Raw genomic sequence first — 26,388 nt, 5'->3', positions numbered from 1 at the left:
GGGGTTCAGCACTCAATGCGCAGACAAGCTGGCTGGGGAAGGGAGGCTGGAGCCCCCGTCCGTGTTGTTGGGAACACGTTCCCCGGCTCAGCACGGAATCCAGTCCGGGCGGCACTCACTTTCTAGCTCGCCCACCGGCACAGAGCAGCTTGCGGGGGTTGCCGGCAGGAGAGGAGGCCTACTCGTGGCAGCAGCATAGGTGATGGCGGGTGGGGACGGCGGCGCACGGGCAGGCACGCCCTCGGTTTTGCTCAAGCCGCCGTTCCGACAAAATGTGGCGATCTTCATGCCGGTATCCCCTCCGTTATTTCCTCCCGCATTCCGCGCACGCACTTCCTCCCTCCCCCGCAGGGCTCCTGACTTCTAGTCCGGATCGGTCACACCTCACATGTGCCCACGGTGCACCTGCCCTTCACAGCTCAGTTCTCACTTACGCTGTAAGTCATGGTCTATATGTTAGCAAGCGAATTACAGACTCCTTGAAGGTATGGACCGTAAGAGTTGTTTTTTTATCTTTAAATCTTAAATGGAATATAACATGAATTTTCTCTAAGCAAACTCTGGGCTTCCAGAAACAGGTCAGCATTAAAAAAAAAGGTAAGATTTCTCTCGGCACCTGGTCTGTGTCACTTTCTTCAGAGAAGGAATCAACCTCATGTTACACGATAATGAATCTAGCTCATAAATTACCCCATGTACACAGCAGGAAGTGACTCTTTAAAGCACGCTTAATCCTTCCGAAGGGAAGATAGAATCAACGCCCACATTCCCGCCTCCTCTGCTACACTCTTATTTCAGATCTTCATTTTCACTTCTCTCTTTAAAGCTTCTTAATCTGTTCTCATCTAGTCCCTCTAAACCGGTAGCCCACCCCCCTGTTGTGAAATAGCCTCCTCCCCAAACCCACAAGCCCCAGGGCATGGAGGCAAGCAAGCTGCCTGTCACCTATGTCAGCAGGTACAACTGATGTTTGGCACAGCTATTTGCTCCAAGTAAACAACATATTTTCAGTGGCTTAATTAAAGCCTTCTAGGCATGCTGGTCGGGGAAAGGTTTCAGCAATGTACTGTTTGTAATTTTGAACAGGACTTGGAAGGTTCATCCCTTACGTGTTGGTTTAAAAGGATGTCCTAATAGTCCCCTGCCTCGGTGGCCCATATCACACTTTACACCTGCCGCGACCTGCCTTACTCAGATTTTCCGTCATGAATTCACCATGGCCTCACCAACACACCATTATTCATGAATTTGGATCTGCTCTCTAGAATATTTCTCCAATTCCCTCCCAGGTCCCCTGACATGCAGGCACCTGTATTTCCTCCAGTCTGTTTCAAATACAGCCCGTAGCAGATGTACGGAGGCATCCAGACTCCTGGCCGATTTCTTGACAGTGACTCACTGTGACGTATGGTTTGCCCTGTAGACACACGGAAGGGAAGAGCCATCTCATTTCTTTGTGTTCTGAGCACCTGGCTGGGCAGAGCCTGCTCAGGTATTCAAACACTGCTCTCACGTTAGAGACACCCAGGGTCACTGTCCCAAGATCAGCTTGCACTAACACCACTTCCTGGAGGTGACAGGTGATAGATTATTTGCTCACAAAGATTCCTCACTGAGGACACTCAGGAAGCTGTGATTCACACCCAGAACGCTCAGGTTCTTTTTTAACCGAATACAGAGCAGAGATGCACCCAGAGATGGAGAGACGGCCCTCCCGTGACCTAGGAGGAAGAGATGGAGACAGACGCGGGCCCCTGCAGAACAGCACACGTGCGAGCAGACGTATAACTGGAAGCAACACAGCATGGAAACAGCAACAAGATGAAAACGTGACCTACAGGATGGGAGGAAATGTGTGCAAATCATATCTGATAAGGGGTCAATACCGAAACACATAAAAAACACATACAGCTCAGTAGGAAAAAAAAAACCTGACAAAAAAATGGGAAGAAGATCTGAATAGGCATTTTTCCAAAGAAGACATACAGATGGCCAACAGACACGTGAAAGATGCTCCACATCACTGACCATCAGGGGCTTACACATCAAAGAGGTGCACAATTCCAGTCATCAAATAAATGTGGGGGATAAAGGACAGCAGAGGGCATGTAGTCTGCTACGGAATAGTCTGCTTAAGATACTGGAATATGCCATTATTTTTGTAGCGTAACAGATGGTAACCTTGAGTCATGGTGAGCATTTAGTAATGTTTATAATTGTCAAGCCACTATGCTGTACACCTCAAACAACATAATATTGTGCATGAACTATATTTCAATAAAAAAAAAATCACAATGAAATTGCCTCTCACACCTGTTAGAATAGACGCCATTGATAATGTTCAATTATATTCTCAGAAACCCGTCCTCCACAGACATCTCAAATTACAACCTCTACACACACTTCTCTGTGCCCCCGTGAGCTGGGTATATAAACGCAGGGGATCCAATTGGCCAGGGCCCAGTGGGCCAGGCCGTGGTGATGCCAGTGGGGGGAATCCCGTGGGAAGCAGACCCATGGGTGTGGGGGTGTGGGTGCACGCGCCCGCATGTGTGGTTCTCCCGATGTCTACAAGGCCACATGAGAAGCAAACAGATGAAGAGCCTTGGGTATACGTGTCTACACCGTGGACTTGGGCAAGCGGCGGCCAGCATCAAAGAGAGCGTGGGATATGTGAATTGGTCACACATGGACGCATTTCAACAGGTAAAGGGAATCCCCACACAAGCAGAGGCACAAGTTTGCAGCCCAGCCCTCCAGGGCCCACTCTGTTCTAAAGGCATAGAGCCTGAAGGTAACACAGTGAATGAAAATGCCATGTGGACCTGACGCACACCTGCTCACAGACACACATGCACATGCTGACTCCAGGACGCACACCTGCTCACACACGCACATGCATGCACGTGCTAGCTCCTGCCCTCCTTGCTCACGGCACCAGCCTTGAGACAGTAACTCAGGTAAGACCTGGGCGATGCTTACTTCCTTTCCTATCAGCCCCAGAACCACCCACTCACTTTAAATCTGCCATTTTTAGATAACCTCAGTGGAAGCCATCACTACTGCTTCGTGAACTAGTGTTAGATAAGGGCTTGAAGCTTCGGAACGTTGGAGGGCTGGTGAGTGAGCCTGGACACTCGGCCTGCAGGAGCAGCCCTCTGAGTCCCTGGCAGCCAGGTCTGATGTGGGCCAGGCCCGGGCACGTCAGCCGGCTCACTGGGACCTCATTCGCTGCAAGCAGCACCCGCTCCTCCACCCAGCAGCACCATCCCTGAGACCAGAGAGAGCAGTGCCTGCTCCGTATCAAAGCCAGCTTGCATGTCCACATCTGGACAAGGGACCTCACAGGATGGAGGCTGGGGAGAGGTCAGCTCAGCATTTGCTGCCCGTTGGGACTGTCATTGCCGTGCCTCCACAGAAACTGCCGTGGGTCTGGCCTGACCACGACGTGGCGTCAGATGCCAGAAGGCGTACGGAAATCAGAGCTGTGGCAGACGGCCACAATGCTTTCTCTTGAGAGTGCGGCATGGCCCAATCTGTCCCTCATCCTATACAGCTTTTCCCTCCAACACCCCGGCAACATGCATATTGTGACACCAGGACAAGCACCAGCTGCAGCCCCAATGGCTTCATCTGCAGCCTTACCTGCAAACACGACTGTACAAATTCTCATCCCTGAGATAAGGGCCCCTCACAGGGCCAACATTCTGGTGGAATCCTAGCTGCACACGTTCAGATCTACAACAGGATTCCACCGACAGGTGGGGATAGTCGTCCAAACTACCACCATTTCCAGGAGGACGAACTGCAAACCTGCTCAGGGTAACCCGCCTATCTGGAATAAAACTCACGACAGGCGGGCTCTCCATTCTCTCAGGGTTTTTGCAAAGATAGCGCCATGCAGGTATAGTGGGGGAGGCTTTGAATCAACCTTACCTGTTTCTCCAGAATACACGGTGCAGCTATGCGGGGACTTTTCATAAAGGTTCATGAGAACGTCTAGGAACTAAAGTGTGACAGCCTCATGTGAGGACCGCAGCGTCGACACCCAGGCGCAGAGTCTGTGCGGCCATCCTGTCAGGTCTACAGAGCAAGACAGGAGGGGGTGCTGATGCAGGCACCCCCCTAGCAAGGGCTCTTTTGGACGACTTACATCCGTGTGACGGTAGCTGCTCAGAGCTCAGAGCCAGCCCATTGCCCCATATTGTATACCCAGATTTAAGAAGCAGGGGCCACATCCCACGTGGTAGCTCAGTGCAGCCTCGATCGGAAACTGTTTCTTCCTTCTTTCTCCATCCGGTGAGTCCCTCACCCCGACTCCTATGGAAAGAGTAAAATACTGCTGCAGTTCACCTTACTGGGCATTTAATCATGTATATGATTGATGACCCTAAGCTGTGTGTATCTGAAACCAATAGGATATTATCTATCAACTATATTTCAAGTTAAAATGGATGGAAATGCTTTAAAATAATTTTAACATTCAAAAGACAGATAAATAAAATGCTGGTGTGGGATTGGAAGCAGAAAAGAGGAATCAGATGATCCAGCCCAGCTGTGGTCTGGAGCTCTGACACGGCTTTGCGAGCAGTCGTCACCCCGCCCACCGGGAGGGCGAGGAGGAAGGGGAAGTGGGCCATTTTCGCTGTCACAGTGTGAGTGGGCCCTGCCCGCTTCCTAGAAGGCTGTGCCGCTTGCCAGAGAGATGGCACTGGTTCTTCCCACCCTGCTCTGTCTTGGTGAGCCCTGGAGGGGGGTCGGGGTCCAAACAGGAGGGGGCAGGAGGGCAGGTCGGCAGTCTGCTAGGCTGGCCGCTGCTCACCCGCTGTTCCCTTCTAGGCTTGTCTGCGGCCCAGGGAGCTCAGGCACAGTGGGGCGAGACTTTCAAAACTCCTGAGGTCCCCTCTGCTGGGCCAGGTATCAGCGCCCTTAGCCGGTGGCTGGAAGACGAGCGTGGCATGGAAGGTCGGCGGAGGGGCAGACACGCCTGTAGCTCCGTGACCTGGCCCTCTCTTCTAGGAAATCTCCCCCAACCTCAAATCACAGCTTGGCCTGGGTCCATGATTCCAGTTAGGCATCCTGTGACCATCCGGTGCCACACGGCTGCAGATGTGGAAATGTTCAGGATTTCTCAAGAAGGATGGCCTGAGCCTTCGGATGGACTGAAAGCACAGGAGTCCGGGGAGGTCAGTCTCACAGAGATCACATCAGACCGCTCAGGGCCATACCGCTGTTCCTACAAGAGCCGTGGCCGCTGGTCCAGGCTCAGCGAGCCTCTGAAGCTGGTGATGACCGGTGAGTGGGCCGCAGGGGCCGCAGAGCCAGAAGCGACCTCGGCCAAGGGAAGAATCAGGTGGTGGAGCTGGGAAGCACAGAGCAGCTGTACCTCTGTCCCCAGTGAGGGATCCAGGATCCCTCAGGACGGGACAAGGATGGTGGGAACTGGAGCCTGGCCTGGGCAGGGGGCCGAGGGGACCTGCAGGGAGGCAGCTGCCCCTGCCACCAACACCTTCCCTCCTCAGGGGCTTTCGACAAGCCCACCCTCTCGTGTGCTCCTGGCACTGTGGTGCCTTCAGGAGACGACATGGAGCTGCGGTGTTTCTCCAAAACCACGTTTGAAATATTTATTCTCACCAAAGAAGGCATTCCCACCACCCAGAACAGAAGTTCCAGCCCCAAGGGCTCCGAAAGCCAGGCCATCTTCCTCCTGAACCGCAGCTCCTCCGCATATAGGGGGACCTACAGATGCTACGGCGCCTTCCACAACCACCCCTACGTGTGGTCTCACCCAAGTGACCCGTTCCAGCTTGTGGTGAAAGGTGAGGAAGCCCTGCCCATCAGCCCGTGTGCCCCCGAGATGACACTATCCCGTGCGGGCAGTGGTTGGGAAGGTGGGTGAGCGGGGAGAAGGCGGGTTGGGGGGAGGGCGGATGGTGGGAGAAGGGGGTTCAGCAGAGGGAAGGCTGGTCAGTGGGAGCAAGGCAGGCAGGGGAGGAAGGCAGGTCAGTGGCAAGAGAGCAGGTCAGCAGGGGGAAGGCGTGTCAGTGGGGGGGAGGCGGTGCCACACTGCCAGCATGGACATGCCACCCTCGGCATAGGGCCATGGAGCTCAGGCATCTGGATAGAAGAAGTCTGAGCAGAGGTCAAGAAGAACCCCTCCTGTTTCATCCCCATTTGCAGAAGCTCCTGACCGTCCCAATCCCACAAGACCAGGTTGGTCCACAGGTAAGTAACCGAGTTTAGATGGAAGACTTAGGACTTTCCATTTTCTCTTCTCTGACTTGGAGCAGAAGAAGGGCTCTGCACCAGAGACAGAGGCTGTGGGCAGGGAGAGGAGAGACGCGGCAGGTAGGGGTCTGCAGACCACAGATAATGAATGTCCTTGGGACCCACAGAAGCCATTTGCCATCCATCTGTGTTGCCGATACTCCTGAGCTCCCAGGACTGATAACCCCTCACCACTGAGCTCTACCCCCAGAAGGGAGAAGGCTCGGATCAGCTCAGAATCATGGCGGGGGTGGCTCTGGGCTCACCCTGTGCTCTAGGGGCTCTGTACCTACACTGCCCTGACACAGAGAGTATGAGGGTTGCATCTGCAGCCAATTCACTGTGTCCCCCTGCTGGTCTTTAGACCGTCTGAGGTTCTGGGGGACATTTCTTGGGGCAGCAGACACGTGAGGACTTTCGTGTCAGACTTTGCTTTGGAGTTGGAGCCCCGAGTCCCAGGGAGATGGGCAATGGGAGGCTGGCTGTGTAAGTCTCGGGCTAGGAGAGGGCAGGCTGGAGACGCGGGTGCGGAATTAATGAGCACCGGGATTGCGGAGGAAGTGGTAGACGTCCCAGGCACTGCGGTGGACGGAAGGGACTCCTCAGGGACGACATGGACCTGCAAAATCTAGGACGGGGATCTGGAAGCCGTGGCCCGAGGGCTATATCCGGCTCCCTGCCCGTTTGGTTAAAAAGGAAATATGAAAGGTTTTTGAGAATCCAGCTGCGTCTGTGTGATACAAAGGCATCCTGTGTCCACAAATGTCCACACAGCCGCTCAGTTCTTAATTCCTGAAATGAGCTCCTCCGTCAGCCTCGCTGTGGTCACACTGTCGCCTCCCCTCCACCGGCTCGGCTCCGACTTGCTCTCCCTCTGCCCCGGCGGGTGGCCAGGGTGCGATGGGCCGGCTGGTAGGTGTTGGGCCTTCGTGGATTCTTGGTCTCTCACCAGTCCTCACCTCTGGCCCTGTAAACAAAAGCAGCCATAGACAATACCCAGCCGTGAGCGAGTGTCATCCACACGCCCACAAAACACCCGGCACAGGCACTGAAATGTGGATTCAGGTTGTTGGTACAGGTGGCAAAGTGCTTTTGATCCATGTCTGTGGCTTTAAGGTGTAAACTCCATTCTGAGTTCGTGGCCACAGAACCAGCGTGGCCCAGGGGTGCCCGGGGCCATCACGTGTGGACCCCGTGTGGATGCACATGGGGCCGCGTTTCCAAGTGCTCTTTCGTAGCCATGACGTCATGGGGCAAGCAGATGAGGGGCTCGGAGCCCCTCCCTTGGCTAGGGAGCGGGACCACAGCCCTGTGCTTGGAGAGGAGTGGACGGGGTCTGAGGGGACACACCCCTGGGCAGGGGGCCGAGGGGACCTGCAGGGAGGCAGCTGCCCCTGCCACCAACACCCTCCCTCCTCAGCCTTCCGATGCATTCTCCTTTCTATGTCCTCCTTGTAGCCCTGCCGTCCAACCACACCTCCCAGGAGAGACACCAGAACCTTCTGCCATCCCAGGGGCCACCGTGCTTCTCGTGGTCCTCCTCGTCTTCCTCTTCCTCCTCCGCCAGCGTAAAGCCAAGAACAGCAAGTCCGTGAGATGCAGCAGGTCCCGAGAGGGCCGGCAAGCTTGCCCAGAGCCCCGGGGCCCCGGGGCTGCCGGAATGGGAGGCAGCATTTGCCGGAGGAGAAGGGGAGAGGGAGTGTGGGGCAGGTCTGGGGTTTGCTGGCTGGCCCCGTGTTCTTGATAACGCCCTGCCCCAGGCTCCCACCCAAGTCAGAGGCCAGGGCCGGGATCATCTCCAACAGCCCTGTCTGGAGACGTGGCCACCTCCGTCCTTGTCCGTTCTGGCAGCTGCAACAGAACACAGTAGACTGGGGACTTACACAAATAGTGGGCTTCTTCCTCCCATTCTGGAGGCTGGGGGTCCCAGATGGAGGTGCAGGCGTTCCGGTTCCTGGCAAGGGTCCCCTTGCAGATGGCCGCCTTCGTGCGGGGTCCTCACAGTGGGGAGGGAGCCAGAGCTCCGGCCTCAGCCTCAAGGACACTGACCCCGTGGTGAGAACTCCCCTCCTCCACCCTCTAGATGCTGCCCGGAGAGACAGCCAGAGGCGGCCGCCCCGCTGGGCGGGCAGGTAAGTGTCCTCCCCTGCCCCACCCCCAGCAGCCCCTTGGGGCCCTGTGTACAGCACCGTTTCGTACCCTCCCTTCCTTCCTTAGGCCTCTGAAGCTGCAGGCTCGCAGGACATCACCTACTCCCAGCTGACCCGCAGCACCCCCATCCGGGGGATGGCTGAGACGCCCTCCGCGGTGCCCAGGGAGACCCAGCCCAGCGAGTATGCAACCCTCGCCCTCAGATGAGTCATGCACCGCAGCCCAGCGTCTCATCTGCCCAGCAGGACTTCCAGCTGCCTGTGGGGAGGCCCCCCTCTGCAGCTGCTGTCCCTGAAGTTGAGGTTGAGGGGCCCTGTGTCACTCAGAAGGCCCCACTGCCCCCTGAATCTAGAGACCTCAACATTTTCACTCAGTCAGCTCCAGAACCATGACCATAAAGTGCCCAGCGATGCCTGAGACCCTCCAAAGTTATCGGGAGAATGACAGGGTCACACGGCAAAGGTTTCATTATTTGTTGATTAAACAAATATACTTTAAATCCTCATAAGTGTCAGGTTTTATGTTGTAGACTAGGTGCACAGAGAAGATCCTAAAACCATCGTCAAAGAGCTGGCCGCCTAGTACAGGGTCAGCCCAATCTGGCAAGTCACCTGTTTGTGTACAGCCCCTACATTTTGCATTTTTACATTTTTTCGCTTTTTTTTGTTGTTGGCTTTTTTTTCTTAGTGGCAAAGTAAATGGAACATAAATCTACCATCTTAACCATTCTCAAGTGTGAAGTTCCGTGGCATTGAGTACATTTCACATCAGTGTACAACCATCATCTCCACTGTGTTTTGTATGGTTGGAAAAAATCAGAATAGGAATCATATTTTTAACAGCTTTACTGGGGGATAACTGATTTACAAAGAATCGTACATGGCGAATGTGAACAATTTGGTGAGTCTGAACGCAGGCAAACCCCTCTCCACAATCAAGCAGACAGACATGCCCACAAAGCCCGGAGGATCCCAAACAGGATGAAAGCGTATGAAAGAAAATAGTATTTTCTGACACATGGAAGTTACAGAAAATTCAAATTTCAGTATCCATAAGTAAAGTTTCATTGGAACATGGCCACGCATGTTCATTTACAAAATTACCTGTGAAATAGTTCATTTCATGTCACGATGGCAAGAGTTGTCACAGAGACCAGGTAGCTCAGAGGCTGAAATGTTCACTATTGGGGCCTTGACAGAAAACACCTGCCAACCCCTGGTTGGGTGCAATGGTTCCCAAACTTCAGTCTGAGTCAGAATTGGGTGCAGCAGGGTGTGGGAGGGTGGGTGGGTGGGGGGGTGGGTGACAGACGGAGGAGGAAGTTAAGGACTGACTCTATGGCTCCTTCACCCAGCCAAGGACACTCTGCAGCCAAGAGCATCCCTTACAAAATCCCCAGTTGTTCCAGGCCAGACAATTACGAGACAACCCCTTAAGAGATAAAGGTCTAGCACTGTGATTTTCAAGCTTGGTTGCATATTCAAATCAACTAAAAAATTGTTTTTAATTCTTTTGTGGGTTGAGTTCGTTCGCCTCGGTCCTTGTCCCACCACAACGAAGACCTGAAGGGCAGAGACACAGGAGTGAAGCGTAACGGAAGTTTTATTTGAAAGCACTTCAAGGGAGGGGCAGGCCAGAGTCAAGGCGGACAAAGGCAGGGTATTTGCGTCCACGCCTGGGGAAGCGTGGGCTAGAGTCAAGACAGATAAAGGCAGGTGTGCCTGGATGCAGCAGACAGGAAGGAGGAACGGAGGAAGGAAAGGGAAGCTCTTGACCTGCCGCTCCGCACAGGGCAGATCCCCTGAAGCCAGGGTGGCCTGGCGTCCACTGTCCGCTTGGATCTGCACAGCGTGGGGCCTAAGCCCTACCACCCCAGGATTTGGGGGTGCCTCAGAGCACTGGATGGAGTGAGATGATGCTCTGAGAACTTCCCAAAGGCAAAGAAAGGACACTTTTCAGGCAGGCTACTAAAGAGCATGATCACGAAGCTGCAGTCCTGTCCGGGTCACCCAGGCAGCAGGGGCTTGCGAGCCCACCCAGATCAGAGCTCAGCAGCCCCTCCCTACTTATCTGGAGTAGAACAGAGAGAGCAACACACTCAAAGAAAGGGGAGTGTGGGCACCTCAGAGAGGAGGTGCACTTAAGGGTTTAGGGCCTGGGGTTTTATAGGGCCTTTTGGGTAAGCGTCTGTATAAGGCATGATGTACACAGGTGATTCATAATTACCTCGAAGTTTTGTCTTAAGAATAGGGTTATTTAGGTGACTGCGTTGGTTCAGACTTCAGCATTCTTTGTCCACGTAGGTTTATTTACACTTTGGAGGTCTGTCTCCCGCCCTGGTTACAAAGTTATTCCATTAAGGAGCTGGAAGCAGCAGAAGAAACAGCAAATAGGTTAAGTTAAAGAATAAAGTGGCTGGTGTTGGCAAAACTGGACAGCTACATGCAAGAGAATAAAACTGCATTATTGTCTAACCCCATACCCGAAAGTAAACTCAAAATGGACAAAGACCTGAATGTAAGTCGTGAACCCATAAAACTCTTAGAAGAAAACATAGGCAAAAATCTCTTGAATATAAACATGAGCAACTTTTTCCTGAACATATCTCCTCAGTCAAGGGAAACAAAACAAAAAATGAACACATGGGACTACATCAAGCTAAAAAGCTTCTGTACAGCAAAGGACAGCATCAGCAGAACAAAAAGGCACCCTACAGTATGAGATAAAGAACTCAAACACCTCAACACCCAAAAACCAAATAACCCTATTAAAAAATGGGCGGATATGAACAGACAATTCTCCAAAGAAGAAATTCAGGTGGCCAACAGGCACGTGAAAAGATGCTCCACATCACTAATGATCAGGGAAATGCAAATGAAAACCACAATGAGCTGTCACCTCATCCCAGGTAGGATGGTCAGCACAGAAAAGACTAGGAGCAGCAAATGCTGGGGAGCATGTGGAGAAAGGGGAACCCTCCTACACTGCTGGTGGGAATGTAAGCTAGTTCAACCATTGTGGAAAGCAGTATGGAGGTTCCTCAAAAAACTAAAAATAGAAATACCATTCAACCCGGGAATTCCACTCCTAGGAATTTACCCAAAGAAAACAGCTTCTCAGATTCAAGAAGATATATGCACCCCTATGTTTACGGCAGCACTATTTACAATGGCCAAGATATGGAAGCAACCTAAGTGTCCATCAGTAGATGAATGGATAAAGAAGATGTGGTACATATACACAATGGAATATTATTCAGCCGTAAGAAAGAAACAAATCCTACCATTTGCAACAACATGGATGGAGCTGGAGGTATTATGCTCAGTGAAATAAGTCAGGCAGAGAAAGACAAGTGCCAAATGATTTCCCTCATCTGTGGAATAGAAGAACAAAGCAAAACTGAAGGAACAAAAATAGCAGCCGACTCACACACTCCAAGAAGGGACTAGCGGTTACCAAAGGGGAGGTGTGGGGGAGGGTGGGTGGGGAGGGAAGGAGACGGGGATTGAGGGGTATTATGTTTAGTATACATGGTGTGAGGGATCACGGGGAGAACAGTGTAGCACAGAGAAGGGACATAGTGGATCTGTGGCATCTTACTACACTGATGGACAGTGACTGCCTTGGGGTGTGGGGGGGGGGACTTGATAATATGGGTTAATGTAGTAACCACGTTTTTTCCTGTGCAACCTTCATTAAGAGTGTATATCAATACCTTAAAAAAAAGAGTCTAAAAAACAAAAAAAATGACTGCCCACCCAGGCAGTACAGGTTACAAAAGATTACAACAAATACCACCAGTTTAGAAAGAAGTAACTTGAAGGGAAGAAATACAAGAGTTGAGCTGAGTCAGTAACAGTTACTCAGCCATCCCTCCTATGAATGGTTTCTGAGACATCACCCCTGTGCATACCCAATTGTATCATCTCGAGAAAGTCGTTCAGTGGATAAAAAGGGGGCATTTTTCAGGCAGAGAAAGACAAGTGCCAAATGATTTCCCTCATTTGTCAAGTATCACAACAAAGGAAAATTGAAGGAACAAAATAGCAGCAGACTCAGACTCCAAGAAGGGACTAGCGGTTACCAAAGGGGAGGGGTGGGGGAGGGCAGGGGGGGTGGGAGGGAGAAGGGGACTGAGGAGTATTATGTTTAGTGCACATGGTGTGGGGGGTCATGGGGAGAACAGTGTAGCACAGAGAAGGGAAATAGTGAATCTGTGGCACCTTACTGCTCTGATGGACAGTGCCTGCCTTGGGGTATGCGGGGGAACCTGATAACATGGGTAAATGTAGTAACCACATTTTTTCATGTGAAACCTTCTTAAGAGTGTGTATCAATAATACCTTAATAAAAAATTTTAAAAAGGGGGGAGCATTTTTATAGTGTGTTTACTGCACTGTCGAGGAGAGAGGGTAAAAGAAGTGCTGTGGAAACCGGGAACTCAGGAGTACAGACTTAATGAGTTAGGAAGCGACATCCCGATCAAGCTCCCATGTGAGGACAGGTCCGCACGGGGCAGGCAGGAGAGGAGCAGAGGCCCAAGGGGCATGGGGGGCAGAGCTTCTGCTCGCACGTCTGTACAGATGTGATTATACAAGGGCAACTAAAATAGCATTCTTTTTAGAAAAGAATTGTTTAAAAAGTAGAATACTACACCGTCTGACTTTTGGAATTATAAGCATGGGAAAAAATGGAAGAGATTTAAAAGGGACAATATGTGATGTTGCATAGAGAAAGATTTTGTCTGTTGCAACGTTTGCTATAAAATTTTTAAAGATTAATATCCCATGAGCTCCACTTCTAAGAATATATTCAGGAGAAACATATAGAGATTTTCCAGGAGATATGGGCAATGTTTTCAGCAGGACTGGGGAAGAAAAACCAAGAAATGCCCATCAAAAATGATGGATAAGTTTATTCTGCACACATACATTCACAGACAATAAAATCTTGCAACCAGTAAAACAAAGTACGGAGACGGGTTCTGAATGCTCATCTCCTGGCTTGGTGGGCAGAGTTTATTTGGGAAGCAAAGCTAGTATGAGATTTTTTTACAAGACAGAGCATTTCAAGGATGCAACCAAGTGAGTTTAAAAAGGAATCTCACTTCATCACGAATTACACAATTTAGTTTTTAAAAAGAAGCTTAAATTTCACATACAAACGTGATAGGGGTAGATTCTTTGTTTTTTGTTAAAAACATAGTGTCCTTTTTGCTGGGCTTCTGTAAATACTTAAACTCATATCCCTCAGTCTCTTAACACAATCTCTTTAATAAAAAAGACACAGCCATCAAGAAAGGAGAGCAGTAAACTCCAGGCACTCACTACTCCATGGAGATACTAAATTAACAATAATATACACAGAAAAAATTATTTTGGAATCCACATAAACTAGTCCAAAAGCTGCAGCTCTCAAATGACTACCCCCAAAACAGTGAGACAAAAAAGATGTATGGAAGTTCATAACAGTTGGCAGTAAATCAAGTGCTGGTACCCTGAAAAGACTGACAAAATTGAGAAACCCATAGCAAGATTAATGAGAAAACCCAAGAGAATACTCAACGATGCCTAATGGATGATGTAAAAATCAACAACAAACCAACTGTAAACCATTTTTAAATACACATAAAAAGGCCTATACAACATGACCAGAGGGCATATATTCCTGGCAAGCAAAGATCGTTCAACATATGACAATCATTCCATGTAAGATGGTTCAACATATGAAAATCATTCCACGTAATACTCCCTATTAACAGAATGAGTAAAACACCCCTATGATCATTCATTTAAATTCATGAATAAGTCAACAGATAATCTTTTTGATGAAAACCCGCAGTCAACTAAGAACAGAAAAAAAAAAAAAAACCTTGACATAATAAGCCACACATACAGAGCTTGCAGCTAACGTCATAGTAAATGATGATGGAATGAAAACTTCTCTCTAACAGCAGGAACAAGCCTGTGCTGCCTGCCCTATTTCTAGAAAATGGTACCACGAGTCCTAGCCAGAAGAAACCATCAATACAAAGAAACAAAAGATAACCAACTAGAAAGAGGAGAAGCAAATTATCTCTGTTCACAGCTGACATGACAGAAACAGAGAAAACCCTGAAGATTCAATAGCGAAAAAAAAAAGTGCAGAAAGTATTGGATGAGTTAAAAAATGCTCAAGATATACACACGGAAAAATAAATTGTTTCTATATATCCACAAGGAAATGAAGAAATAATTCCATTTCCAATAGCACTGAAAAGGATAAAACAGTTTGGCATGACCTTAGCCTAAGAACAGAAGAGCTGTACACTGTAAACTGCAAACATGACTGAAAGCAATTAGACACAAATATGCAAACATCCCAAGTTCACGGATGGAAGACTCAAAACTGTCTAGACGTCACACTACCTAAAAAACTGACAGATACAGTGCAACCCCTGCGAAATCCCAACAGCATCTTTTGAAGAAATCCATCCATCCATCTCGATTTGTATGAAATTTCAAGGGCCGCTGAACAGCAAAACATAACCTTGAAAAGAACAAAGTTGGAGTTCTCATACTTCCTTAGTTCCAAACGTATTAAAAAGCTGTATCAAAACAACATGGTACTAGTATGAAGACAAGATACAGAGACAGTGGAACAGAACAGACACATCAGAAACACACTCTTGTACGTGTGGTAAATCGACGTCCCCCAAGGCTGTGAAGGGCACTCAAAGGGGGAAAAACAGGCTATTCCACAAAGGTGCTGTGAACACTGTATATCCACAGGCAAAAGATGAAGCTATAGTATCACCTCACACCATATACAAAAATTAACTCAAAATGTTATCAACTTCCTAGACTGAAGAGCTAACAATATAAAATTCCTGAAGAAAATGGGAAAAGCTTCATGATACTGGACTCAGCAAAGATTTGTCAAATACACAAAGCACAGCCAACAAGGTAAAACCACGTTAAGTGGAACTACATCAAAATCAGAAAGTGTAGCCCGTAAAAGGACACAATCAATAGAGTTAAATAAGGGTAATGTACGGGATAGGAGCAAAATGTTACAAATCATGTGCGGGGTAATATTGAGAACATATAAAGAATGCTGAAACGGTCTGGCCTCTCCACCATGGGCGGGGGGTTCCCACACCAACAAGCAGTGCTCTGGCACCCCCTGGGTGTCCTACAATTCAGCTCAATTTGGACACTATCTGGAGACAGTGTCAGATACGAAAAGTTAGGCAAAGGCTTAGTCGTAAACGGCTGCCCCGGACCCAGGCCACCTTCCAATTTCAATCACATCCAAGTGTCACTCCTGGACTTCTGACCAAATAGCTGTACAGCAGAGGTTGAAATGAACCTCTTCCTTTGGTTCAATTATTTCTCAGAATTCACAGAAACGTTTTACTTACTGAATTACCAGTCCCTCGGAGAAGTCCAGAAAGGCCAGATGAAAGAGACACATAGGGCACAAGAGGGGCAAAGGCTGTGGGGCACCCGCGACCTCTCCCCGCGCAGCCCGCTCCCCGACCTCCAGGCGCGCATCGATGCACAATCTCTCCAAAGGGTCCGTCTGGGTCTTTATGGGGGCTTCAGTGTATAGGCGTAACGAATTAAATCGTTGGCCGCTGTTGACTGGACTCAAGGTCCAGCCTCTCTCTCTCTTCCCGGGAAGTCAGAGGGTGGGACCAGAGGACCCCTGTACCCACAGGGTGACTTCCCTGGCAAGCAGCCCATCATCCTTAGGAGATTTCCAAAAATGCACCTCATTCCCAAACTCAGATGTGTCTGAAAGGGGCTTGTTATGACTAAGACACCCATTTCACCTCGTGACTGAAAGAATTTTAGCAACTAAGGACAGGAGACCAAATATATTAACAAGAGATGTTCCCATTGGTGTTATCATTCAGGAAGTAACACGGGTTTTAGGAGTTTTGAGCAGAAAAGGTGATGGGTACCGAATACATATTTCCGATTATAAATCATAATACCACAGACTCCTACAGCTCAGTCAAAATGAACCCCAATGATTCTAATTAAAAGACAAAGGACCTATAGACATTTCTCTACACAGGACTTACAGATGGCAAACCTACATAGGAGAGGACGTTCAATATCACCAGCCAGCAGAGCAATCTAAGTGCTATAGCCACAAGGAAACCTCTCATTTCACACGTATGAGGATGGTCACTATTTAAAAAAAAAAAACAGGAAAGAAACACTGAGGATGTCAAAATATTGGAATTCTTCTTTAATCTGCAAAAGAAAAGTAAAATGCAGCTGCAATCGGAAGCAGTAGAGCAGTTCCTTGAAAACCAAAAATGGAATTTGCATATGCAATTAAGGAAGTACCTGTGGATCCCCCTAAATTCACATGCTGTGGTCAAACGTCCAGTCTGGAGGGGGGCCATCTGGGAGGTGAGGAGGGTGAGGATGGAGGCGCCACAGATGGCAGCAGTGCCCGCACAGCGAGGGGGCGGAGCACCAGCCCTCCCTCTCTCGCTCTCGCTCTCTCTCTCTCTGTCCCCCGAGAAGACACGAGGAGTCAGCAGCCCCAGTAAGGAGGAGATGCATCCTCCTCTGACCCTGCTGGCACCCTATCTTGGATTTCCCATACCCAGAATGGTGAGAAACAAATGTGACAAATGTCCTAAGCCACCCAGTTTTCGGTATTTTGCTGTAACATTATGAACTAAGACAGACATTGGTACCGAGGAGTGGGTGCTGCTCTAAGAAATACTGAAAATGTGCAAGCGGCTTTAAACGGGGTCATCGGCCAAGACTGGACGTTTTGAGGTGCATGCTTTCCGGTGAGGCCTACGAAGGCCAAGGCAAAGTCAATGTGATTCAGGAGATGGCTCAGAGAGGAAAGCAGAGCGGTGTGGAGAAAGCAAAGCAGCCCTCTTCTTAGACAGAATGTATCTCATCATGGATCAAATGGTGGTAATCCGGTAAAGGCCACTCTGATGCACTCACGGAAGGAAGTGAGAAGTACTTTATTGTACAAGGCAGAAAAGGCAAGCCTCGCTGCACAGCGGCAAGGGACCCGGCTGACGCGTGTTCATGCTCCAGAGTTCTGCAGACGACAGAGGTTATAAGCACTGAAATGGCATGTTTAGCTGAGGAGATTTCCAAGCCAAGGGTTTTAGTACAGGTTGGTTTCTCCAACTGCTAGTGCTTAAATGTGATGAGGGAAATAACCTGAAGACAGTTCTGAAGCAAACAGCAACATCAGGATTTGGAAATCCTCAGCCTAGCGTATTGCAGAAACATGAGGCCCATGCGCAGGAGGGCACTAAGGCGGGGGCCGAGGTACCGCTGGGTCACTAGGGGTGTCAACTACAGGCCTCAGTAAGCCACACCAGAAGGAAAACTGTCAGTTGGAACTGAAGGGAAAGGGGAGAGAAGAGAAAGACTGACCTTTACAAGAAGGGACCACTGAGATACTTGCCCGCAAACTTGCTCTCTTCGTCAGCACAAAGAATGACCCGAAAGCCAAGTCAGCGGCCATCAGGGCTTCCTGGCCAGTTTCAAAGTGCAGGGCACAGCCTCACCCTCAACACGCCAGATGCCTCCCCAAGAACTGTGGGCCATCAACCCCAGCCCAGGGGAACCCAGGGTGGGGCAGGACCCCAGACACACTGGGTCCGGAAGCAGGTCTGCTGTCCAGCAGGTCTGGAGGGCAGAACACGAAGTAAAAAGGATTGTTCTCTAGCCTTAGACCTCACGGACTTTTCCATGCTGGGGTTCGGACCTGCCTGGGGGCCATGAACGCGTCCTTCATCTCCGCTTCCCCCTTGTCCAGCAGGAATACCGATCCTCTGCCTCTTCTACCCCTGGGTTTGGGCAAGCAGATAATTTCCTCATTTTCCAAGTTCACACCTTCCATGGGCTTTGCCACAGGATGAATCAGTTTATGAGGAAAGGAATGGGACGTGCTGTGGCATTTCTGGAATCCTAGCTCCGGGCTCAGGTGAGGAGAGAAGGACACTTCAGATACGTCTAGAAACCTCCTGCACAAACTCCTCCAACCGCCTGCCTCCTGAACGCACAGGGAACAGAACGGTGAGACATCTGGTCTCTTCCAAGAACTGCTGAATGGAAAGCAGAGAGGCGGCAAACAGGACAGCGGCTACTGGAAAGCACAGCACAGGGCTTTACACGGATTTATCTCAGCCGTGTCATCTGGAAAAGGAGTAAAGTGAAACTGCAGACGCCACATCACGAAGCTCTCCGTGTCTGACTGAAGGGGCTTTGGCCTCAGTACCACACTGCGAGGGTTCCTTGGGGGCGAACCAGAGAAAAGGCAGACACACCCAATCCCCACTTCTGCAGGAACGCCATCCTCACCCAGGGACACCAGGTTCCTGTAGTTCTCCTGCATCACGTCCCAGTATAAGGCCCGCTGAGCAGGGTCCAGGCATTCCCACTCCTCCTGGGAGATCTGACGGCCACATCCCTGAAGGTCAACCGTCCCTGAAATGAAAACAGTTCATGAAGGAGCATGAGGAGAGATCCTCACACGAAATGAGGAGACAGAGGTGTCAGAAGAGATATGGATGAACTGTACGTTCTGACAGATGCGCATATAGGAATTCTGAGTAAGTTATGTGCCTCTAACATTACTGTCTTATGCTTTTCCATAAGAGGCCACGATGTGCTCTAAATCTGTGCACTTTTCAATCGGGTGGACCACACACTGAACACAGAAACACAAATGAAGCACTGGATGCTCTACAGAGAAGTGTAAGGGCATGTTCCACATAATGAGTGACGTCCCATATGCAGACGAAGTAAAGCAGGAGACGTTTAAAGAAAAGAAGGAACCTAAACTAAACACTGTGAGGACAGCAAGAGCAGTGGCTTAAGGCTTTCACGCTTCTATCATGCTGGGCGCTACTCAATGCTTTACATATACTAACACGTTACCAGCATTAATAGTTCATCTGAGGAAGTTCTCTGCCCATCTCATGTTACAGAGGTAAAACTGTGTCACAGACACTGTAAGGAACCGGCCTCTGGTCCAACAGCTAAGAAACAACACAGCAAGCGCCTGAACTCAGGGGGTCCACCTTTAGAATTAAACGGAAAGAATCCAACCGCTAAGTAGCAGAGCACTAAAGTACCCGGACAGAGGGTCCTCCACCAGGACGCTGGAAATAACGCCAAGGTTAACTACATGGGACTGCAGAAAAGGAAATTATACGCGCACACATATGCATGCAAAAAGTACATTTAAATAATTAACAGGACAGTGGTAGAAATAGGTAGAAGGCCAAGGAACATACTGAAGATATAATTTCCATTCCTAAAAATATAAACTTGCTTACCATAGATGTCTTTTAAAACAACAATGGTCTTACACATCTATGTACTTGTAACATGTACCTACAAATACACCAATTACCTGCCGTGGGAAAAGGTGTCTCTTGACAAATTTTTGGATTGTTCTTTTTTCATCATTTTTATGTGTATGTATTTCACCATCTTTGGGACAATGAAAATAAATCAATGGTACTTATTTTAGTTTGTCAACATCATTCAATAGGAGGACAAGGGAAACGTACAAGGAAAAACATCGACACTAATAATGACTCGAGTTTAGGAAGTTATCAACTTTACACATTACATTACAGCTCATTAAGAAAAATAAAAGACCACAAAAATGAACACTAGAAGCAACTATTGGATAATTGAAAAATCATGAAGAAAGGATATTGGGGAAAAAAAAACCGTTATTACACTAGAGATTTCAACAAACACCATGATCACTACAACAGTGTGTGCTTTTCTTCTGAAATGATGGTGCAGAAAAGGGCACTGCCCAGGGCTCCTGCCATTCACCCCTGTCCGGGCAAACTACACACGCACGAATCTCAGGACAGGGAGAGGCTCAAAAGGAAGGAGGGAAAGATCCTCGATGCCACCGGGACGCTCCAGACAGCAGCAGCAGCCGCATCAGGGCACAAGAAAGAGGCCAGACGGGAGATGTCCCAAGAGACAAAGGGCAGTAGAATGGCAAGACGGACCATTCCCGGGAAGACGCAGCCATTACGAACATGCCCGCACTCTCACAGCGATGAGGCAAACACGGAAGGAAGGGACGGAGAGACAGACAGCATCGCAGAAACAGTATGAGGGCCAACACCCCAGTGTTAACATGGACAGAACAACCAGCCAGACGGGCAAGGAGGAGCTCGAGGACTCACATGGCTCCACAGCCCAAAGGGCCTGACAGCTGGGAAGGACACCCCACCGCTGCTGCAGGCCACCTTCTACGCAAGCGCACGCGGGACATTCTGCAGGACAGGCCACATGTTGTGACACAAAGCAAAGCAGAAATTTCAGAAGATTGAAGTAATACTATGTATCTTCTCTATCCACAGTGAAGCTAGAAACAAATAGCAGAAGGAAAACAGACAACTCCACAAAATATGGAATACACTTCATGTTTAAACAATGAAAAGGTCCAAGAAGTCACATGGATTTTCAGGACTATCACGACAAAAAATGGAAATACAGCAGAGCAAACTCGGGGGACATAGTGGCGGCAGCACTGAGGAGGATGCCTGCCTGCAGTGTTAAGTCTTACATTACAGAAAAGGAGTGGTCTCCAATCAGAAATAGGATTTTATGCCTCAAGAAATCAGAAAAACAAAAACTGCACCAAAATTTAGCAGAAGGAGTAAGATCAGAGCAGGGAGAAATGAAGCAGAGAATAGGAAAACCTAAAAATCAAGAGACCAACAACAGGTTTTCTGAAAGATTTAGAAATTGACAAACATTTAGCTAGGCTGAGAGAGACAGAGAGAATGAGCCCTCAAGTAAAATCAGAAATGAAAGGGGGACACTGCAACAGGTGTCCCAGAAATGTGGAAAATGGTCTACAAGAAAGTACTATGAACAATTATATGCCAAGAAATTACACATGCCAAACATTCAGAGAAACATACAACCTCGCAGACATCACCAAGTAATAAAGAAAATGGGAACAGTTACAACTAGAGAGAGTCAAGCAGTCCTCAGAAACCTCCCACACACACCCAGGGCCAGAAGGCTTCCCCAGGAGCCTACCAAATACTTACAGAAGAATAAACACGAATCCTGCTATAAATCTTCAGAAACACTTCTACGGAATCGCATGATTCTGACATCAAACCCAGAAAAAGAGACAGGAAGAAAAGTAGAGACCGATATTCCTGAAGAACATCGATGGAAAAACTTAACATACAAGCAAATGAAACTCAACAGCACATTCAAACCAGTACAGACCACAAGTGGAATTATTCCTGTACGGCTGGGAATATTCAACATACAAAAGCCACTCAATGGTAATGCGCTCCATTATAGGAAGGAAGGGAAAAGAAACACACAATCATCTCAGTTAATGGGAAAAACGTCGTTGACAACGTTTGACAAACTCTGAAGATAAACACTGAAGGAACCAGGAATAGTAAACACGAGGACCCTATATGAAAGGCACACATAGAACAGTGAGACCGGAAGCTTTCCTTCAAGCCCAGGGAGCGGCCAGGATGCACCCGGCCCGGAGTGCCGTGCAAAGTGCTGAAGTACCGGAAGTCCCAGCCAGGTCATTACCACGCACACGAAACAGGAGCCATCCGTGCTGGAAAGGTGGACGCCATAGGTTAAAATGCATGATAGAATTCCACACCCTCTGTCTCTGATGGTGTTTCCCAATCATTAAGATTTTGAGCCAGTGACGCATGTGTCCAGCTTCAAATATATTCAAAACCAGGCAGAGAAGATTGCCCCTTTCTGGTCTCCTTTCCCACAACTTACCACATATTTATGAACATTAGTACGTGGCTTCCCCTTGCAGCCTCTTTCATCCGGGCTACAGAGAGCTGACGGTGCATCCAGGCACAGCCCCGGACACGTCCCTGCTGCCCACCCACCCCGACGCCCCGTCCCCCGCACAAGCCCCATGTCACTGGGTCAGCTGACATGGAACCGAAGTGGGGATGAGAGGTGCTGAGGGCTGAGTGGAGTGACCAGGGGTCACGCCGTCAGGGTCAGAGCTCAGGGAGACCCAGGAAGGGCCCTTCAGGAAGGACAGACAGAAGGTCACCCAAAGGGTAGGGACTTTACCTGAGGAACAGCCATTCCCGGCTCCTTCTCTGCCGTCCTCCTCCTCTTTTTCCGGACTTTGGCCTCAGGGAACGTGAGTCTTTCTTAGAAGCCAATCCTGAATGTGGAAAACATGCAGTTTAATGCCTAGAGTCATTGCATTCCCTTCCTTTGCCACAACCACATGGGGGACCTCCCGGTGTGGAAAGGACGATCCCCTGCTGCCCACTGCTCAGGAGGGACTCGTGGACAGAAGCCTCCTTAGGCCACCCAGTGAGTTCCCCCACCATCTCTTCAGATCCCGCCTTCCTGGGAAGCCCTCGCACTCTCTGCACCAAAAACCTACGCATCAATGAAGGCAAAATTAAAAAGAAATCTGCTCAGAGCTTACAACTGACTCTCTTTCAATATTTTGCACACATATAGCTATGTTTTTGCAATTCTGTATTTTTAAAATATTTAACAATTATCTCCTGGAAACGGAGTTATGTGTTACTATCGGCGTGAAAACCTTTATATAGTGTCACCTGACCAGAGGTTCCCCTTCCAGGAGGTGAGACGGGACCAGCCTTAATGTACGTCATCTGTGTGCAGCAGTGAGCACCAGGGCGCTAAGCCTCTCTCCTGAGGCTGGGGATGGCTGCAGGGAGGGGTGTCAGGCCTCCTGAGGCTGGCAGTGGCTGCAGGGAGGGGTGTCAGGCCTCATGGGGTGTGATCAAGGCCAGGTCTGTGACCCGAAGAGGGGTGCAGGGAGATCCAGGATCCCCACTGCTGCAGTGTGCACAAAAACGTTTGCTTTTAAAGATGGGAGAATGGAGTGCATAGAAAGCCTGTGCTTGTGTGCGGGGGTCCTCTGTGTGCTTCGGATGCACATACCACCATTTGTGGATGCCACCGAAGTAACATCCACGACTCAGGATTACATATCCAGGTTCTCACCCTGATACCAACACTTAATTCCTTTCCAGAAAGTCATTGTGAAATGTTTTTAAAATGCAGAATTGTGAAAAAGCGACTACAGGTGTGCACAACACGAAACAAGTAAGTTATAGAAATAAGTGCTGAGCATATTTCCTTTTCATTTCAGCTTTACAGATGGTGTGGTTTTGTTCTGAGAATATTGCTGCACCAGACATAGTTGGGCTCTGTTGCACAGAGCTTCCAAGTCAATCTGGCACATCTTCAACACTGCAGATAAAACATGAGAAAGACCAGAGGGGAACAACTACTCTGAGGTCACAGCTCACTATGCTAAGAAATTACATAAAAGGGAAGAAAACTGAGTACTACAAAACTGGTTAAATTAGTCTTTGACTCTTAAATCACTGACATCCCTACCAACTACCAGTCAAACAGTCTAAAATTGTTAACAGGTCACCAAAGGACACGTCCATACAAGACAGAAGATACAGGGGAGAAAGCCTGCAGGCCTGACTTAAACCACAAACAAGTTAAAAAAGGAAACAATGTCTAAGTTTTTCAAGTCTAAGTCATTTTGATGTCAAAAGTAAATGTTAGAATATATCATACTGATAAAAGAATGACATGAGTTTATTAAAGGCCACCAAAACTTATTTGAGAATAAGTAGAAAATGAAAGAACCAACATGTATCTCAAACTACAAAATTATGAAATGTTAAGTGTCTATATATATATATATCATAAATGTACATATATAAAATTCCATTATAAAGAAACTACAAAGCAAAGCAGTCATTTTACTGTACCCTTAAAAAGAGCACCGTACAGTGACAGTCGTTTCGTTCACACTTGTCTTTCCCAACCTCTAACCCACACCAGGAAAACGGAAGGGGGTGACCCACCACTGACCAAGTCAGGTCACTGCCCTCAGGCTAAAAGTTGCAAATGTAAGCTATTTTCTGACATACAATAGAAATTGCCCACGCCTATTAGAAGTTCTGCAATTCTCGGTGTTACCTCTACAACTGAAACGAATTTTAGATGTATTTTCAAAGCCACCGATGTATCACAGCTGAATCACGGAGCACTCATCAGGACCCAGAGCCTCAGCACCAGCGCCCTGCCGACTCCACCCCTGCCTCTCTAACGCTGTGTTTCCATCTCTCACTTTGTATATCCACCTCCCTATTTTTTTCTCTTTGATTTTGTGTTTTCCCGCTGGGTTGCTGCTCACTCAGTTGCCCTCCGCTCTCCGGCCGTCTCTCCCTTCGGGGCCTCCTCCCCCCCCTGCTCCGCCCACTGCAACTGGTCCCCCTCCCGCTGCCCCTTCTCCCCGGCCTTCCTCACGGTCCCCGCTCTCCCCGCATTCCCGCCCTCCGCCCGCCTCTTACACTCTCCAGCGCAGTCACTCCCCTGCCCTCCGCCCGGTCACGCGCCCCCGTCCCCTCTCCGGCACCCCAGCGGCTCTGCCTCCCTCCTCCGCCCTCCGGGCCGCCCGGTCCTCTCGGGCCCAGCACCACGCCGCCCTGCGGCCACGGCTCCCAGCGCGCACCCTCCCCGGACCCCCGCCCCGAGCGCCTCCCCGCCGCCCCCCAAGGGCCTCCCTCCCCGGGGGCTCACCTCCGCCCGGGGGACCCGCTGGCCTCTAAGCCTCCCCGGCTCCGCCGCCTGCTCCTTCCCGGGCTCGCCCGTCCTCTCCCTGCGCCTGCTCTCCCGCAGCCTCCCGGCCTCCGCACTCGTCCCGCTTCTGTCCCCGCCGCGCCGGCCCGGCCTCGCCCCAGCGCCGTTGCCCGCGAGCCCAGGGGCGCGGCCTCCCGGGAGAGCACCGTTCACCGCCGGCGGAATCCGGGGCTCGAGCCCCGGTGTCCCCCTCCAGCACCGCCGTCCGGGGAGGAGGCGCCTCGCAGGGGCGGCCTGGGTGGCACAGGGCCCGGCCCGGGGCCGCAGGGAGGCGGTTAGGGGCGGCGGGAGGGGCCAGCAGGGGACCGGCGGGCGCGGTGGGCCTCGTCCTGGAGCTGGGCGGCCGGTGCCGCGCTTCGGGGACCACACAGCCCCTGGTGGAGGGTCCCCCGGCGCGGGAGGCCCGAGACGCCAGGGAAGGGCTTCAGGCAGGGAAACGACGGGAAAGGGGCGTGGAGGCCAGGCCAGGGGCGGGGCCCGGCCTCACGGGGACTGGGAACCGCGGGGTGCGCACGGGCGCCCGCAGAGACGTAGGACGTAACACGGTGGTGGGCGGGGAACAGACCGCAGGGACCCCGGACCGGGTGTGGGGGACGGAGGGCGGCGGGACTTACGCTTTTCGGGGCCTCCACCGCATCCCGCTGGGCGCTTCCGGGTCTGCGGGGACCTGCGCGCGGGGCAGGAAGAGGCGGGCGGCCTGGGGGCGGGGCGTGCGCGGGCCGGTCTGCGCATGACTGCGGGCGGGTGAGGCCCAGCCCTTGAGCTGGGCGGGATCACACGCGCCCCCTGCTGGCAGGTCCCTAATACACTAGCTTTTCCTCCTTTTTCCGAGAAGGGCTGCATCCTGCCTGTCTCTGTGCTTCAGACAGTTCAAGATACAATGTTACAGAGTTGCGAGGACCACTGACGCTGGGAAACATGGTTTCTCCCTCAGTGAAAACAGTTCAAGTGAAAAGCTCTTTTTCCAGCGGGATGAACCCAAGTTCTGCCAGTGAGGCTGAAGCAACTGAGAAGCTGGGAACAAGGACCTTCGTGGGGCGTTGGAAGTGGCCGTGGAGCCGTGGTTGGATCCAGGAACCTCCGTGCAATTAAAGTCAATTGAAGCAATTTAATTAAATCCTGGAACTGAGAGGGACATGGAAACTAGAATGTGAAACGAAAAGTCTACCTGGGGGTAATGGGCTTCTTCACACTGACACCCCAGTAACCGCTCTTGCACTTCTCCATTCGTCCTGGAGTCAGAGCTCAACTCTCCGCTGTGTTCAAAGACTTGCCCAGGGAGACCTGG

General features: G+C 50.2%; 2 protein-coding genes across 43 annotated transcripts in view; one reads left to right on the top strand and one right to left on the bottom strand.

Annotated features, from left to right (window-relative positions):
* LOC118973807 (zinc finger protein 529-like) overlaps window positions 1–25,847 on the bottom strand; it is a 29,343-nt gene extending 3,496 nt beyond the window's left edge. For 2 of the 39 annotated variants that reach the window (XM_073226938.1, XM_073226936.1), the window contains exons 1-3: window positions 25,715–25,847; window positions 25,041–25,522; window positions 18,759–18,884 (exon numbers count right to left, since the gene is read on the bottom strand). In XM_073226938.1, coding sequence (XP_073083039.1) covers window positions 18,792–18,884; window positions 25,041–25,522; window positions 25,715–25,832 — 693 coding nt within the window. In that variant the 5' untranslated portion in view covers window positions 25,833–25,847 and the 3' untranslated portion in view covers window positions 18,759–18,791. The other 37 variants (XM_073226942.1, XM_073226945.1, XM_073226944.1 and 34 more) reach the window with 37 other exon arrangements.
* LOC140847228 (leukocyte immunoglobulin-like receptor subfamily A member 6) lies at window positions 4,453–8,926 on the top strand. 4 transcript variants are annotated; one of them, XM_073226916.1, is made up of 8 exons: window positions 4,453–4,739; window positions 4,840–4,917; window positions 5,020–5,295; window positions 5,640–5,819; window positions 6,181–6,225; window positions 7,726–7,854; window positions 8,351–8,399; window positions 8,485–8,926. In XM_073226916.1, the coding sequence occupies exons 1-8, from the start codon at window positions 4,706–4,708 to the stop codon at window positions 8,528–8,530; spliced, it is 837 nt and encodes a 278-aa protein (XP_073083017.1). In that variant the 5' UTR covers window positions 4,453–4,705; the 3' UTR covers window positions 8,531–8,926. The 4 variants fall into 4 exon arrangements, 3 of the variants coding, with proteins under 3 accessions (XP_073083017.1, XP_073083016.1, XP_073083015.1); XM_073226914.1 differs by having other exon boundaries at window positions 4,464–4,739; window positions 5,523–5,819; XR_012126990.1 differs by having other exon boundaries at window positions 4,466–4,739; window positions 5,523–5,819; window positions 7,726–7,887.
* Window positions 25,848–26,388: the final 541 nt, after the last annotated feature.

Source organism: Manis javanica, chromosome 17, assembly GCF_040802235.1.
Source record: "Manis javanica isolate MJ-LG chromosome 17, MJ_LKY, whole genome shotgun sequence".
Taxonomy (NCBI): domain Eukaryota; kingdom Metazoa; phylum Chordata; class Mammalia; order Pholidota; family Manidae; genus Manis; species Manis javanica.
This window is presented reverse-complemented; position numbering and strand designations above follow the sequence as displayed.

Bases quoted from the DNA above. Each gene is read 5' to 3' on its own strand.
- LOC140847228 (XM_073226914.1), top strand. From the start codon at position 4,706: ATGGCACTGGTTCTTCCCACCCTGCTCTGTCTTG. The intron at 5,296-5,522 runs GTGAGTGGGCCG...TTCCCTCCTCAG, and splicing joins TCTGAAGCTGGTGATGACCG to GGGCTTTCGACAAGCCCACC. The intron at 6,226-7,725 runs GTAAGTAACCGA...TCCTCCTTGTAG, and splicing joins AAGACCAGGTTGGTCCACAG to CCCTGCCGTCCAACCACACC.